The 16,531-nt window shown below is 37.7% G+C and overlaps 1 protein-coding gene across 1 annotated transcript in view; it reads left to right on the forward strand.

Annotated features, from left to right (window-relative positions):
- The first annotated feature begins 1,894 nt into the window (after nt 1-1,894).
- C7 (complement C7) overlaps nt 1,895-16,531 on the forward strand; it is a 55,312-nt gene continuing 40,675 nt past the window's right edge. The window contains exons 1-6 of the mRNA XM_065905224.1: nt 1,895-2,044; nt 8,036-8,091; nt 9,650-9,725; nt 12,770-12,911; nt 15,044-15,191; nt 16,179-16,317. Coding sequence (XP_065761296.1) covers nt 2,039-2,044; nt 8,036-8,091; nt 9,650-9,725; nt 12,770-12,911; nt 15,044-15,191; nt 16,179-16,317 — 567 coding nt within the window. The 5' untranslated portion in view covers nt 1,895-2,038. The remainder of the gene's footprint in view (nt 2,045-8,035; nt 8,092-9,649; nt 9,726-12,769; nt 12,912-15,043; nt 15,192-16,178; nt 16,318-16,531) is intronic.

The following is a 16,531-nucleotide window of genomic DNA, read 5'->3' on the forward strand; positions in this document are numbered from 1 at the left end:
ACACAAGATTACTTTCAATCACTAAGCCATGTGAAACCTCTGGTCCTTTGTCTTTCTCTTCTCAAAAGAGGCCTTGATTGCCCCTTGTTTGATTACTGAAATAAATTCCAAATCACACTTTCAGCTTCTTCTGCTTATCCTTTCCATGTAGCCTGCACACTGCTAGTGTTTAAATCATCCTAAAACATCACTTTTATTCTTTTCTTAAAACTTCCAAAGGGTGAGTTCCCATTATTCTTTGAATAAAGTCCACACAACTTTTGCTGGTAATCAAATTTCCCACAGTGTAGCTTCCACCTATATTTGAAACTTTTGTTCCAATGACTCTCCATTGAAAGTCTAGAAAGGAAAAACGCTGTTCGTATGACAACAAAGCTGTGGAAGTGGGCGAGCACAAAGCCCTAGGTGAGAGGAAGTTTTTGTAAAGTTTTTACATTTAATTTCTGCAATACGTTGTCTGGAAACTGAACAATGCAAATTCTAGATTATTGCAGATGCATTTGTATTTATGACTCATCCTCTGTACTAAGGATACACTATGAAGACAAAGAAGGATGTTACTCAAGGCTTCCATCTGTCAAAGTCCCTAGCCTGTATTATACAGCCTTTGTATATTTGTTGAATTTAGAATAAACAAATGAATGAATGCATGTATGAATGAATGGAAAAACTACTTTGGCAGGTGCTGTTGATATTCTGCAAATACCTGCAAAACTCAAGCTAAGACAGCCACTGAACTTGGAAATGTACATTGCATGCTTAAGGAGAGTCCACATTTGGAATTCATGCACTTGGAGCTGAATTAAAAAAAAGATCTTTCAGGAATCAGCTTTTTCTTCTCTGTGGCAAAAATTTTTTTCCACACAAATCACTAATGGCTTGAACAAAAGATGGGAAAGTTTTGTCTCTCGAAGACCACCATTAATTTATAAAAGGAGAGTGTGGGGGGGGTCGTTTATTATTCAGACATACTGAATATAAAAAGAAAAAATATTAAAACTGGTAAATAGTCACTAAAGGAATATTTAATTATAAAATTACTCTCAATTAAAATTTCCTTTCCCACTTCATGCTTACGTCTCTTCTCCCTATAATGTCCTAACAGCAAGCATCAGAATATTTGACCAAATCATGCAAATAAAACTGTAGGTCAACTTCAAGAGAAAATCTGAAATCTTGCAAAAATGCAGCCTTTTGTGAAATCTGTGAAAATGATGTTGGAGAACTGCTAGAATCAATGCAAAGTCATGGCAAGTGAGGATCTGGCACAATAAGACGAGACAACTGAAGAAGACAAAGTAGACATCAATGATGACTGTGACAAGAACTTTCCAAAGGAGTGATCTGAATGTCATGGGGTTAAGGGGAATTCTTGGGCGTAATTAGTGATGCATTCAAATATGTTTGCAAAACACAATGCTCTTTTTGATCATTCTTCACATGAAGAAATGTATATTATATTGTGTTAGGCCACACACACACACACGATTCCATTCCAGAATTTCCATTTCCATTTTGAGTGACAGAATGGCATGTAAGTTTTTTCTAACACAGTGTCTAATCTCAAATTCTGCTGTATAACCCCCTTTTAGAGAATCATGAAAACATCTGCTTTGTGTGATAAATTGAAACAGGAAGGATGCTTATTCCTTGCCTTACACAGAGTCTCCTTTGGTTGAAAACCACTTAAACATTGAAGTGAGAATATTTTCTGTTTTTCTTGATTTACAGATGTTTCCTCGGAACTGTGCTTCCAAACAGTCCCAGCTGACTGTGGCTAAGGCCTGTGCAAATTGATAAGATGCATCTGGTTTCAAGACACAGACTAAGTCCAAGGGCAGGTTCTCAGTGTCCCCAGAGAACCCGGTTGGGGTCGGAGTCTCGGAACTGCTTGCTCTATATATGAATGCAAGTGAATCCCCAGCAGGCAGAGACAGGCGGGGAGCAGACTGCTGGCCTCTTCCCGCTGTTGAAAATTCACTGAGCACTGGAGGAGGACATTTTCCTTCTCTCTGCTGCCCTGAATGTTTTTCTAAACATGAAGGTAAGATAATAACTTCATTACTTTTGTGAACAGAGTTAATTCTAAAGGGAGTAAGGTTTCACTTAAGTAACAAATGAAAAAAAAAAAAGAAAAAGAAAAGAAAAGACATGGGAAAATAGAAAAGAGAAAGTTCTGAGGGTGACTTTTAAGAAATCCTTAATTAAATATATTTAACAATTCAGCTGAAGTGAATTTCTTTTTCTTTTCTTGTAGTTTAGTTTATTGCTTTAGAGGTCTGGAAATCGGAAATTGGAAGCCGTGTTTATGAAAGTCCCAAGAAAGCCATTAAGAAATACAATAACACAACTGTTATTTCTTAGGGAAACATTTCCTCCAATGTATTTTGTTTGTTTGAATTGGAGTCATGCAACAAATCCCTGTGATTTGACTTATCTAACAGCTTTATAGAAGAGTGAAGTTGGAAACCTGGAAATTTAGAATTTGGAATCTGGATGAAAGGATCAGGATTTTAAGAGCAGAGATACAGATAAATGGAATGAAGCTAAAGAGTTACCAAAAACACACATTGGCCTAATGCAATATGGCCGAATGTTAAGGAAAAAAAATCTAGGACCAAAGATAGATGTAACTATCATGAACTGTTTCTGGGATGTAAACATAAGTTGAACCTGCTACTGCAATTTTATTATTGTAAAGTTTTATATTTAAACTTTTAAAATTTTGCATTATAATGCTAGAGCAGTAATTTTTCAGCCCTGTCAGCTGCTAGATTGCTTTTGCTGTCACTATGCTACCTAACTACAATACTGAATCTGTGCTCACTTTCCAGGGGGATGGAGGAGGACTGAAACATGGGTCCTGAGTATTTTATGTGTGAAACTGCATTTAATTAAGTCATTGAAAATTAAACACAAATCACAAAGTTAATTTGTCAAATGTTATAATGCTAAAGTGCCAAGTAACCATACAAAGTTAGAATTATGATATAATCTAACCTCTATCAGTCTGTTTTGTATTTTTATTAAAAAATTTAGAACATTTGCCCACTTAGAAGAGGATGCCTTTCCTAGAGTCATCTAGCTAGTATACTTTCTCCTAATATTTGTATTAACTATCAAACAATTTCCTTACTTATTTTATGATGAGACATCTCAATAATTATTTTATGTTTAAAGATGGGTTCACAGTCATTGATTATGATGATATTTTTCTAACAGGGTAATATATTTACTTTTATCTTTCAGTTGGTTGATAAAATATCAACAAATAAATGATTTCTTTGTGAGCTGCATTCAGAGTTCTCACCTATGTTTGAAAGCAAAAACTCATCTTTTTACAGTAAATCTGAAGGGTATGCTTTTGTGATACACTATGGTTTCCAAGTCTGGCCTTTAAGGAGGAATATTCTTTTGTCTCTTCCCCCATTCATGTGAGCTGAATTCAGAGGGGTGGTCCCAGAATTCCACTGGTACTCTTTGTATCCCTTGGATAGGATATAATTGGTTCTGAAGTGTTTCAGGACTTTAGAGCAATAAGGATTTCCCTTTGATCTGACTGTGGCACAGACCTTCACTTTTTCATCTCTGGGCTGAGATGAACCTGGGGTTTGTAAACCTGAAGCGTGGTTCTCATGGGGCTGGGATGTGGTCAAGCACAATGATGTCTCAGATGACAGTCTCTCTGCTCCCTCACCACAGCCAGAGCTGACCTGACATTATCACCCATCTTCTACCAATTATACTGTGATGGTCTTTGTGTCTTTTAAAAATGTCCTTTTCCAGATTATAGTACTGCCATCTTGGTAATTAAGTTCAAAAAGAAGATAATATCTATTATTTCTCCACTTGGAGATAGCCATTGTTAACATTTTAATCTATTTCTTTTCAGACTTTAAAATGAATATGTATAGGATATGTTTTATGACATTTTTATCAATCTAGATCTGAATCTTTTTACTCATTATATCATAAGCATGTTCTCCTGTCATTGATCAAGCTATAACATGCTTCAAATGGCTACTAAGTACTCAATTATATTATTATGTCATTTTGCATTTCTTTATTGCTAGTGTTACAAATTGATGTTCACTTCTAATAAAGATGCGAGAAGATTTATTTTAAAATCTACCTCCTTATTCATCTGTATGGTGCCCTATGTTCGAAATTTACTGATCAATATATTAATTAGGGTATGCTAAGAAATTAGATTGAATTTTTCCGTTGTTTTTTCCTCTGGAATTTGGACGTTTGGAACCCAGTGTATGCTACAGAAATTAGTGTTTTACTTTTACCCTAAATGGGCTCATGGTTCAACAGACAAATGTAAAAGGCCAGATGTGGAGAAATTAAAAGCATAGAGACAGTGGTTGTAGGTGGAAAATGTTAGAGGAAGGAGGCAGAGCTAATGCTTATTCAGTCATAAAGAAGACGAGAAGAGAACTCTGGGAAATGTGGCTCCAGCTTAGCTACATTACACACTGCCAAGATACCATATCTTTTTTTTTGTTTTCAAATTTTATTTATTTATTTACGGCTGTGCAGGGTCTTTGTTGCTGCATGAGGGCTTTCTCTAGTTGTGGTGCACTGGCTTAACTGCTGTTTAGCATGTGGGATCTTCCCAGAGCAGGGATCGAACTCATGTACCCTGCTTTGGCAGGCGGATTCTTAACCACTGGACCACCAGGGAAGTCCTGTATCTTTTCAACTAAGGAATTCTATAATAGCGTTAACTCAGATGTATGTCTATTTCTGTCATTAATTTGCTTATTAATTTGTAATTGTCTTATCATGTCCATTTGATGAGATACTCTTTTCAAAGGTGAGGAATGATAACTGCTTCATTTTCAGATACCCAGGTAGCCAATTTTCAAGAAATTCTTTTGGTTAAGAGGTTCAACTTGAATAACTCATGAACTAGTGATAAGCAGATCTTCATGGGTTATACTATGTATATGAGGAAATGGGTTTCCCTGTGGTTCAGTTGGTAAAGAATCTGCCTTCAATGTAGGGGAACTGGATTTGATCCCTGGGCTGGGAAGATCCCCTGGAGGAGGGCATGGCAAACCACTCCAGTATTCTTGCCTGGAGTATCCCCATAGACAGAGGAGCCTGGTGGGCTGCAATCCATGGGGTCACAAAGAGTTGAACATGACTGAACACGCAGCACATGTGGAATATAGTGGCAAAACTAGTTCTGATGAGTGAATACCCTAAAACTTCATTAACATTAAAAAAATACGTGGTCGAATGTTAAGATGGATTTTTTTTTCATGATGCCTGTTTTGGCTGAGAGTCAAAGGCCAAGAATAAGAGGTGCTAAATAGCCTCACATTTTAAAGTGAAATATTGCACATTCAATGCAATGTTACCAAAAAGTAGCCCTAAATTTGTTTGGTGACCTTTTGGCCATCTCCATCCTCAAGAATAGGCAAGTTTATGTCCATTGGAGGATGGGGACGTACACCCTACTCATATTTGAGAAAATCTAAAAGAACAGACTGATTGACTGCCCTGCATTTAGCAAAGTCAGCATAGCAGTATCAGTTACATCCTGACAGGACAAGAAGATATGCAGGTATCCCATGGATCAGATGTGGATTTTTGCAGAAGGGCTTGGCTTGGGATGTCAGGGGCTCCCTGAGAGACACTTGGAGGATGAAGGAACCTCAATAGGTGGCATCAGTAAGCAGACACTGGTGAGAGTCAAGAGAGGTGAGCAAAGGGATGAATCATTTGTGATAGAGGACAGTGGCTGTAGATGTCCAAAGGAGTGATATTCAAAGAATGACGAAAACACTGTGAGGGATAGACAACTGGCATTCAAACATCCAACACAGTCAATTTATCATCACCAGACTCCAGCTGCATCGATCGAGCAAGATGCTTTTTGCTCTTGCCCTTTTACTCTTGTTGCTCTGACTCTGAGGAAGACAGAGGCATCCTGGGGAGGTGGGGAAGGGAAGTAGGAGAATAAAAAGGAGGTATTTTAAAGTGGATGCCACCCCTCCCACAGGAAGTGGGGAATAGGAGAGAAATTTAAAATTGAATGATAAATTGAAATTTTACTATTAGATTGTTTCAGAATTTTTATTTTCTGAAAATGTGACGACATTAAAGACTGAAAGTGTTGGTTGCTTGGTTGTGTCTGAGTCTTTGCTACCCCACCAGGCTCCTCTGTCCATGGAATTCTCCAGGCAAGAATACTGGAGTGGGTAGCCAGTCCCTTCTTCAGAGGACCTTCCTGACTCAGGGATCAAACCTCAGTCTCCTGCATTGCAGGCAGATTCTTTGCTGTCTAAACCACCTGGGAAACCCCTATTAGGGACTGGGAGTGACTAGTAAAGTTGTGAGATAGATTTGCCCAAGGGCAGGAAAAATGAGTTGACACAGCACAAGTGAAGATGTAGTGTTGAAAAAGAAAAAAAATGTATAGTTTGAAATTAAAAACAAAAGAACCGTTTAAAGGTGTTGCTTTACATTATGTGCTTCACGTATTTGTTGAAAAATCAGAAAAGTGTCTATAGCCTCTGTGGGAGAGGCTCACATTTCTGGGGTGCTCTTGGCTGTGTTACTTCTCAACCTTTATGGTTATGCTAATCTGAATATAAGCTAAAAGTTTTACTATTGCTAAGTCTCTTCAGTCGTGTCCGACTCTGTGCGACCCCAGCCCTGGGATTCTCCACACTGGAGTGGGTTGCCATTTCCTTCTCCAATGCATGAAAGTGAAAAGTGAAAGTGAGTTTGTAGAACTGTAAGAGGCAAAAGTAGGCAACTAGGATTTTATAACTGAAGGGAAGATACCTAAAAAGAGGATAAGTGATTTAAGAAGGTGAGTGGAAGGGTCTAGAAGAAATGCTGAGAAGCCATTCCACAGCTACTGAGAGAAAAGAGGTTTGGAGAGGTCAAGAGAAGAGAAAGAATACTGGCCTGTTAAAATGTGGTGTGAGATGATTTAAGGACTTTTATCCCAGGATATGGACCTCCCCAGTGGCTCAAGGGTAAAGAATCCACCTGCAATGCAGGAGACGTCGGTTTGATCCTTGGGTTGGGACGATCCCCTGGAGGAGGGCGTGGCAACCCACTCCAGTGTTCTTGCCTGGAGAATCCCATGGACAGAGGAGCCTGGACTGACTACAGTCCATTGGGTCACAAAGAGTTGGACACAACCAAAGCAAGTGAGCACCAGACAGCACATATGAGGTTATGAACTGGATGCATTTAATATTCTTAGAGTCTCTAATACAAATTTAAATTGTATTCCCTTACACTTTCAGTTGTCAAAGTAGGAAAATACATAAAAGGAAAAATGAGGTAATGAAAGTCACCTATAATTTCACAACTGGGACTTATTTTCCTTTGTTATGTTTCTTTCTAGATTTGTTTTCAAGACACATTTGATTTTCAAATGAAATGTAATTACATTTTGCATACAATTTTGTATCCTGTCAGATGCTCATTATTTAGGCTGCGCTATCACGTAAAGATGATTATAAAAGGCCTCTGTCATGTTTGGGTACCACCTATAGAACTAGGGATTTTGATGAACATCCTGGCTCTTCTGGCTAGTGATGCACCTCCACTTTTGATTTTTCCATTTAGGAAACGGATTCCCTTTTACCTCCTCAACCCTTGGAACTGCTATTTCTAGGCTTTTTTTTTGCTCCAGCGTTCTCATGATACCAAAGTTAGAGAGGAGAGTGGATTAAGGAATAAAAGATTATGGAACCCTAGAAAAATGTTTGTGAATATTTAACCTTTAGGGAGACTTTTCAATTTGTCTATGACATCATCTAGTGCTTAGTAATCTTTATAGAAATGAACAGTGGGAGATGAGCTCAAGATAATTATATTAAACTTTTATTTAAGATGAAAAATTGTAAGATAAGCAGAATCATTGAGGCTTCTCCATGATTCTTTCACTCTTTTTATTCCCAACTCACAAATCTTGATTTGTACAAATGTATTCACTTTTGACTCATTAAAGCAATGCAAGCTCAAATATTGCTTTATTGTTTTTTTTTTTCCCTCCTAGGCGATAAGTTTATTCTTCTTGGTGGGATTTATAGGAGAGTTTCAAGTTTTTTCAAGGTGAGAATTTTTTTGGATTGTGTGTGGAAATCATTAACAGTTATTTCTTTTATTTTGAGGAAACTATGGTCTGATTTTTACATTGCAGTGTGAGCATGTTTTTCCCTCACACATTTTGTTTCTTTCCACATTTTCAGAAAAGACAATGATATAATAAGCATGTTTTATTCTTATTCTTACTTTACTTTGTTTTATTCCCTGTGAGGAAGAAACCTGATGATTAAAATCCCCTCAAGATTTTCTGCATTGTAAGCATTGTGAAAGAGCCAGCTCACCATTTTCCACGTGTATTTTATCTGAGTGGAATTATGTGAACTGAACTCACCCCTGTTGTACTTGGATGTGTGCTTAAGAAAGTGGCCTCAATAAGCAGGGGGAGTGTGTAAAACTAAGTTCTCATCCATCTAGCCTTTGCCAGATTTTGGATTCCTACCTCTCATGTGGTCATTTTACAGCTTATTGTCTCTCAGTTAAATTTCTGTATAACTCTTCATCATCCAGAATCACTTAAAGGCCGTAACACCTTCCTTCCATATGTTCTCACTTATATCCCTCCTCTGGACACTTTCTTATTTGTATTTCCACAACACATCATAATGTGCACAATTCTGTTAGTAAGTTTATCTAATTAGCCATATTGTATTGTGATCCTGGGGCTTCCCTGGTGGCACTGTGGTCAAGAATCCGTCTGTCAAGGCAGGAGACCCAGGTTCGATCCCTGGGTTGGGGAGATTCCCTGGAGAAGGAAATGGCAACCCACCCCAGTATTCCTGCCTGAGAAATCCCATGGACAGAGAAGCCTGGCAGGCTGTGGCCCATGAGGTCGCAGAGTGGGACTTGACTTAGCGACTGAGAATGTGCTGGTCACAGTCACGTTGTGATCATATTATTGTGTTATAATTATTTGTTTACACATCTGTGTCTTCTTCCTTTCCTCTATCAGTGGTCAGTATCCGATCTCATTTTAAAGCATTATTTATTTATTTTATTTTTGTCTGCTCTCAGTCTTTGTTGACGCACACAGGCTTTCTCTAGTGGTGAGCAGGAGCTGCTCTTTGTTGGCGTGTTTAGACTTCTCATTCCGGTGGCTTCTCTTGTTTCAGAGCACAGGCTCTGGGCGCTCAGGCTTCAGCAGTTGCAGCACTCGGGCGCAGTTAGTTTTGGCTTCTGGGCTCAGTAGTTCCCCCTTGCAGGCTTAGTTGCTCAGAGGCAAATGGAATCTTCCCGGACCGGCGGTGGAACCTGCTTCCCCTGCACAGACAGGTGGGTTCTTATCCACTGTACCATCAGGGATGTCCTATCCTATCTCTTTTATGTCTATAGCTCTAGGGTCTAAATAGTGCCTGGAACATTCTAGATATCTTATAAATGATATTTAATAAATCTCTGAAAAAGTGAGCCCTTCCTATATATTTTTTTAATGTATTTTGAGATCCTTGTGGTGAAGCAAAAATTGCTTCACAATTTTTGACTGCTTTTGACTATTCTTGACTATTGTTTATGTCTTCTGTCTTACCTTTCTGTCGGCTTTATAATGGACAATTCAACACTATGACAGTGCCTCCTCGCCAATCAACTGCCAGTGGGGTTCCTATGCTCCTTGGTCAGAATGCAATGGTTGTACCAAGACTCAGGTATGAAAACTTAATATTTTTTATTCATATCCCCAAATAGCTTAGGTATGAACAAAATGACATTAACTTTTGAATGTTTTTTATGGTTTTTGAAAGTGTAATTAGTAATTCTGAAGGGGAAAAGTATGATTTATTTAATAATTAATATTGTAGTAGAGTTTTTTGCGTTCTCATTTTTCTTGAAGGACTTTTCTAAATACATTTGAGCCTAGAAATATACATGGGAGAGAATCTAAAAGCTACTCACTTATTCTTTCATTATCAGAGAAATAGAATAGCTTGAAATGAAGTCAGTAAATAATTCAAAATTTCATATTTCCTGGATCCAACTTTTCGTTTGAAACAAACACTAAGAGTAACAAAATAGTTGCTTCATTTAACCTAACAAATAGTGAATGACCATGGAAAGTCAAACATTTTTCAATGTTTTAAAGTTTAATACAAAAGTAATAAAAATAAAAAATCTGACTTGACTTGGAGCTTATAGAGCACCCCTAAAATGTCTACTTTTTCCTTATTATAAATTATTCATTGGAGAGAACATAGAAGAGTATAAAGAAAATGCTACTCATAATTCCACCATTTAGAAGAAACCAATAGAGCATTTTAATATTTATTCTTTCAATTTATTCTTTCCATGTGCTAGTGATTTTTAAGATAGGATCATTTGTTCATGATTTTGTATTCTACTATTTTAACTTAATATTATGCTACCAGCACACATTTTAACAACTGTATTACGTTCCATTATATGAATATACCAATCTTCTTTATCCATTTTCTTATTGTTTGAGATTTAGTTTACTTACATATTTTGTGGTTATGAATGAAACATTAATGAACATTTTTATATATAGATATGTCTTTTTTTCTGATAATCATCTTCAGTTCAGTTCAGTTCAGTTCAGTCGTCCAGTCGTATCCGACTTTTTGTGACCCCGTGAATCGCAGCATGCCAGGCCTCCCTGTCCATCACCAACTCCCGGAGTTTACACAGACTCATGCCCATCGAGTCAGTGATGCCATCCAGCCATCTCATCCTCTGTCGTCCCCTTCTCCTCCTGCCCCCAATCCCTCCCCGCATCAGGGTCTTTTCCAATGAGTCAACTCTTCTCATGAGGTGGCCAAATATTGGAGTTTCAGCTTCAGCATCAGTCCTTCCAATGAATACCCAGTACTGATCTCCTTTAGGATAAATTAAAAAAAAATAGTGCTGTTTCAAAGGTTCTGAACATTTGAATGGCTAATTTTTTTTATTGAGATACAGTGACATATAACATTAATTTCAAGTATACAACATGATTTGATATTCATAAAGCATTTTAAAAGTAGTTCAGTTTAGATAAAAATGTGTGTTTAAAAATCATTTAGAAGTACTAAAAGAACCATATTATAGAAGATAATTTATGTTTGGAAGCATCATCATTATCACAATTTTCAAGCATTTATTTAGTATCTACATGAGGGGTATTTACAAAATAAATTACACAAGTGTAGAATTTGGCTTCTGGCAAATACAATAGATGACAACTCTGATTACAGGCAAACAGGTGCATGAATAACAAGATAAAATTCAAACAAACACCAACCTCAAAAAACATTTTTAGAATTTAAAAACAAGTTAAGAAAGAACATTAAATAGAGGTAGATAGAAGGTGCTTTTCATATGAGTAATTTTTTTGAGGGAAGGTCATTATGCTCAGATTATAAAAACAGAATTTTCATCCAGAAGGAGACAAGTGAAAATGAAAATAAGGTCATGAGATCAGAATTTGACAGGTGAGAATGAGACGCTGAGAGTAGGCAGCCATCAAGGTCATGCTGGTGTCTGTGGAGAAGGAAAACATTACTTACACAACAACACAATCTATGCTCTGGAACTTCAGAAAAGCACACATTTCTAAGCCATGTATAAGAGATGTCTTCAATTAAATACGGAAACTAAAAACTTAACTGGGAAACTACTGAGCTCCATTCCTCACTCATTCCTCCATGACTTCTCTGCTTAGATGCAATGAAATGTGCCAGAACCAGGCCCAGGCTGGTGCAAACCTGCTCAAAGTTCAATTTACATGTCGTCTCAATTTAGGATGAATGAATAGATGCAACCTTGGTTTATAAATATATATAGTCTTCCTTGTTGGTCTTTGCTCAAGGTTTAAACTTTCTGGAATCTCAAATTTTGCCCATTTTTGTTAATGGGTAAGATTAATAAATGGATAAGAGGCTTAAAAGATGTACCTTTGATTGCCTTTGGAGAGGAAAAGGATTTTGTAGATCCTTCTTTTTGTTTAAACACTAGATACATGTCTTCATATTGAGTAAATGAAGTTTAGGATGAATTAGTTTTCACATTTGGCTTAGTGATTTCCCCTAATTTTTTTTACCCCCACCTCCAGCATGTGCATTTGATATATTTCTAATTTCATAGATCAGTGATTTTGGATTTCCAGTGAAGTTTCATTATAGATGTACCTTCATCTGTGGACCACTTAGGCTTCTGTTTTGTAAATTTGACTTTCATGGTAGTCTATATCTATCTCTTTCTGGACTGTTTTGCCTTCCTGAAGAAGGCTTAAGGTTCAGCTCAAATCAATTTCCACCACTTTTCTAAAGGTTTCCCGAACTCCACTTCAGCTTAGCTTCCCTTTCCAGTACCCTTACTTTTCCTCCTGCAAAATTCACTTCACCTTTTCTAGTTAACCCTTGGTACATTGCTTTGGCGAAAAATGAATCATTCTGTATTGTGATCTATTTGCTTATAGTTCTGTCCAGAATTCTTTCTTAAAGATTCACTATTTTTTTTTTCACTCAACCCTAAGTGTAAATATAAACTGGGAGTGCTCTAGAAATAATAACCCGAGTGTCACCAGACTCAAAGACAAGTGGGTTTCTGGATTCATTGATTTTGGACATTTTACTTCTGTAGGACACCAGAAAAATTTTATGAATGTCATTTCTCCAAGTGTATTAATTTATCTCAGATTTTATTTCTCAGATAAAGGAACCTGGAGATACTAGAAATCTATTTGTTTTGTATTTAGACTCGCAGGCGATCAATTGCTGTCTATGGACAGTATGGTGGCCATTCCTGTGTGGGAAGTGCTTTTGAAACACAACCATGTAAGCCTACTCGAGGATGTCCAACAGAAGAGGGATGTGGAGAACGTTTCAGGTGTTTCTCAGGTATTTGCTTCTCATAGGCTCAGCATGCAGAGGGTAAATTCAAATGCTATTTGTTAATCTTGCTCAGTATATACTTGTTGAGTTGTACTGCATTTATATTAGCCTATACAAGTTTCCCCCAAATTGGTTGGATTTTTATTGGCATATTATTTTCATTCTCAACTATCATCCTTTCAAATGCATGGGTGGCATCTGGTAATAAAGATGGGGATACTCTTTGAAAAGAACCATGGCTGTTGACAGACCCAAACAGTTATTGACATTGCATTTTTGGTTAAGATGTAGAAGGAGACTGGAATAAAGACTGAAGTCAGGCAAAAACAATATTACTGCACAAATTATTTTTATGTTTACAAGAAAATTAACTCTAATTAACAAAGGAGTGATACAGGTCATCCCTATGCATAGGAGACTGAAACGTAGTTTTGGATTGAATATTATTTGACCTCTTGTCTTGGGCTTCCCAGGTGACACTAGTGGTAAAGAACCCTCCTGCATCTCCTGCAGGAGATGTAGGGGACATGGGTTCAATTCCTGATTTGGAAAGATTCCCTGGAGGAGGGGGCATGGCAACCCACTCCATTATTCTTGCCTGGAGAATCCCGTGGACAGAGGAGCCTGGTGGACTATGGTTCATAGAGTCACAGAGAGTTGGACACAATTGAAGCAACTTAACAGGCATGCACTATGTTGCATTTGTGCAGACAGGTTAATTCAACAACTTTTAGCAAGCATTTATTATTCTTGTTATGTTCAGATACAGAAATGAGGGTTATGGATGTAGAATGAAACAGCCTCTTCCCTCAAAATTCTTAGTTTTATGGGCAGAATAGTACATAAAAAATTCCTGTGTTAGAAGTGTTTCTCAACAATACCTCTCAAACTCCTATTTTAATTTCAAAACCCAAGTCAGATGATGTGTCCTTAGGGAAACCTTTCCTAAACACCCAGCTGATAGAGCTACTTAACAAACTACTTTCTGTGTTTTCCATGTGCGTTGTATCATCTGTAATCTGAAGTATATGTTGTCCTGGGTGTCTCTTGGTAGACTGTGAATTCCTTGAAGATGTGGATTCTACTTCTTTTATTTTTTTCATCTGGAGTGTATAGTACATAGTAGACTCTCAACAAATGTTTGTTGCATTGGATCAAATGACAGCATAGCGGGATGGGCTATCAGGACAGTTTTGTGCGATGCTTGCTATAAGGACAGAGATGAAGGACATACATCAGTTTGTGGGGGAGGGGTGGTTTTCGAGAAAAGATAATATATGATCTGATGTTTGAAGGACAAGTAGGCAAGAGGTAGAGAAACCCCTTTGAGGTTGAGCAAACTAACTGCAAAGTGGAGATGGCAAAAAAGATTGACCTTTGATTTATATAAGTGATCCAGTATGACTAAGGCGTAAGCAGCTGGTAAGAGAATGGCTGGAGATGATCCCGGGGAGGGAGGCAGGGACTAGATCATCTGGTACCTCTAGTGTTTCCTCTCCTGCTTCTGGTACTCCCAGCTTGTGTCTATCATGACAGTTACACTGCTGAATTGCAATGATCTATCTTCACATGCTTTCCTGTTAGATTGTAAAGTGTATGAAAAGCCTGGTGAATCCCTTTTTACTTGCATCCCAACACCCAGGAGTGTCTAGAACAAAAAAGGTGCTAAATAAATGTTGAGTTTTATTCTTTTAATCCAGTCCCCATGCTCTCAAAGCATATATATTTAAAATACCAAGAAAGGCAGGACTTCGGCATCTTCATCAGTGATTTCAGAAAAGAAATCAAAAGAAATCAAGTTGAAGAGCAGGAAGCAATCTGTCTTCCCAATGGTTGACCTTGTATGATTTTGGAGAATGCAGACCAAAGTGCTTGATGGTTGTGGATAAGAGCCTGGATCTAGAATGTGGGTTCTATTTGCAATTTTATTGTTCATGCAAGGTCAGAATCAATTTTGCATGTGGCAAAATGAAGACCAAAATAATCGGCATTCCTTCCTTGGGCAGTGAGGATTTATCCTAAATTCGCACCAGAGTATCAGTACTATGTTGGGAACCCAGGCTGAAACCTTTTGATCCCGGGTAGTGTTTTCCTTTTTTCCTCTTTTATTTTTGTGTGGTGGCTTGTCTTGTGCTCAGGTCAGTGCATCAGCACATCTTTGGTTTGCAACGGGGATTCTGACTGTGAAGAGGACGGTGCTGATGAAGACAGATGCGAGGATGCAGAAAGCAGACCTGCCTGTGACCGTGATAAACCTCCTCCCAACATAGAGCTCACTGGACTTGGGTAAGGTGCTGGGCTACATCTACAGAATGTAGTTTTCATTTTGTTGTGTTTTATTCTGTGGTTTGGTAAATCTAATAGCAGATCAACTAATAGTCAACCTTTGCTTAGAATACTTTGCCACATCCTGAAACATTAAAAAAATTCCTACATATGCACCTGTAAGTATATGCGATAAAGCATAGAAGGACCAGTTGTCCCTGGCGTGTCCTGGGTTTAGCACTGAGAATCCTGCATCCAAGGAAACCCCTCAGACCTGGGAAAACCTGGCCAGTGAGTCACCCTATGGGAGAGGGAGATGGGGAGAACTAATTCAATGATGTGGGCTATTTAAGGGAATTCAGAGACCACAGAATGAGAGCGGTGGAAGAAAAGAGAAAGTGTGCTGGGACCTTTGGGATGAAAAGTAATTGTCTCAACTAGCTGGAAACTTTCAAGTGAAGTTAGAGTGATCCTGTTTGCCTTTTCAAAAAGAATTCTGAAAAACTTTTAAAGGTCAGGCTCAAGTTAAGTTTTCAAGGTTTTAAGATAATCTCTGAGACTGATAAGTGTGAAATTTGTTAACAGAAAAGTGGTAAAATTACTCCAAAGAGTATACCACTTAGCATGTTCAAGGGCCAATTAGTTGAAATCCATTTGTATCGAGTTCTGTCTCCTCAAGAGTAATCTTAATTGTATTGGTTTTATCTAAAGATGCAACTCAAAACCAGCTGTTGCCATAGATAGAAAAGAGCTGTGAGTTTCCTGGATCTGTTCTTAGGCTAAAAGGATTTTGGGTTTCCCCATCTATTAGTGTTAGCCATTATACCCGCCAGGGGAAGGTGGTAATGTATGGTGTGCTTTAGGAGGCTTTTATTTGAGATCGCCCAGAGATGCTTAACTCTAATGTGTTTCAAGAATATCCAGAGTTCACTAATGATGCCTGTTTCAGCAACTGCTATTTCTGGTTTTTAACAGCCTTTTCTTCTTTCATTTTTTTTTTTTTAACAGTTACAATGCGCTAACGGGCCAGTTCAGAAACCAAGTCCTCAATACCAAAAGTTTTGGTGGTCAGTGCAGAAAGGTGTATAGTGTGGATGGGAGAGATTTCTACAGACTGAGTGGAAATATCCTCTCCTACACATTCCAGGTACTTCATTACAGATTTAATTTCTTTCTAGTGTGTAAATTGTTACCAGAGATCATTATTTATGATATTGATCTTTTTGATATTTTCTTGAGAGTTTATTTGTAGCCTCATATGAGATCAGTTCTTATAAATGTCTTATATGAGCTTTTAAAAAGAATACATTTTCCTTTTAAAAATGTTTTATTTATTCATAAACATTTTAAAATTTTTATAC

Source organism: Muntiacus reevesi, chromosome 14, assembly GCF_963930625.1.
Source record: "Muntiacus reevesi chromosome 14, mMunRee1.1, whole genome shotgun sequence".
Classification (NCBI taxonomy): domain Eukaryota; kingdom Metazoa; phylum Chordata; class Mammalia; order Artiodactyla; family Cervidae; genus Muntiacus; species Muntiacus reevesi.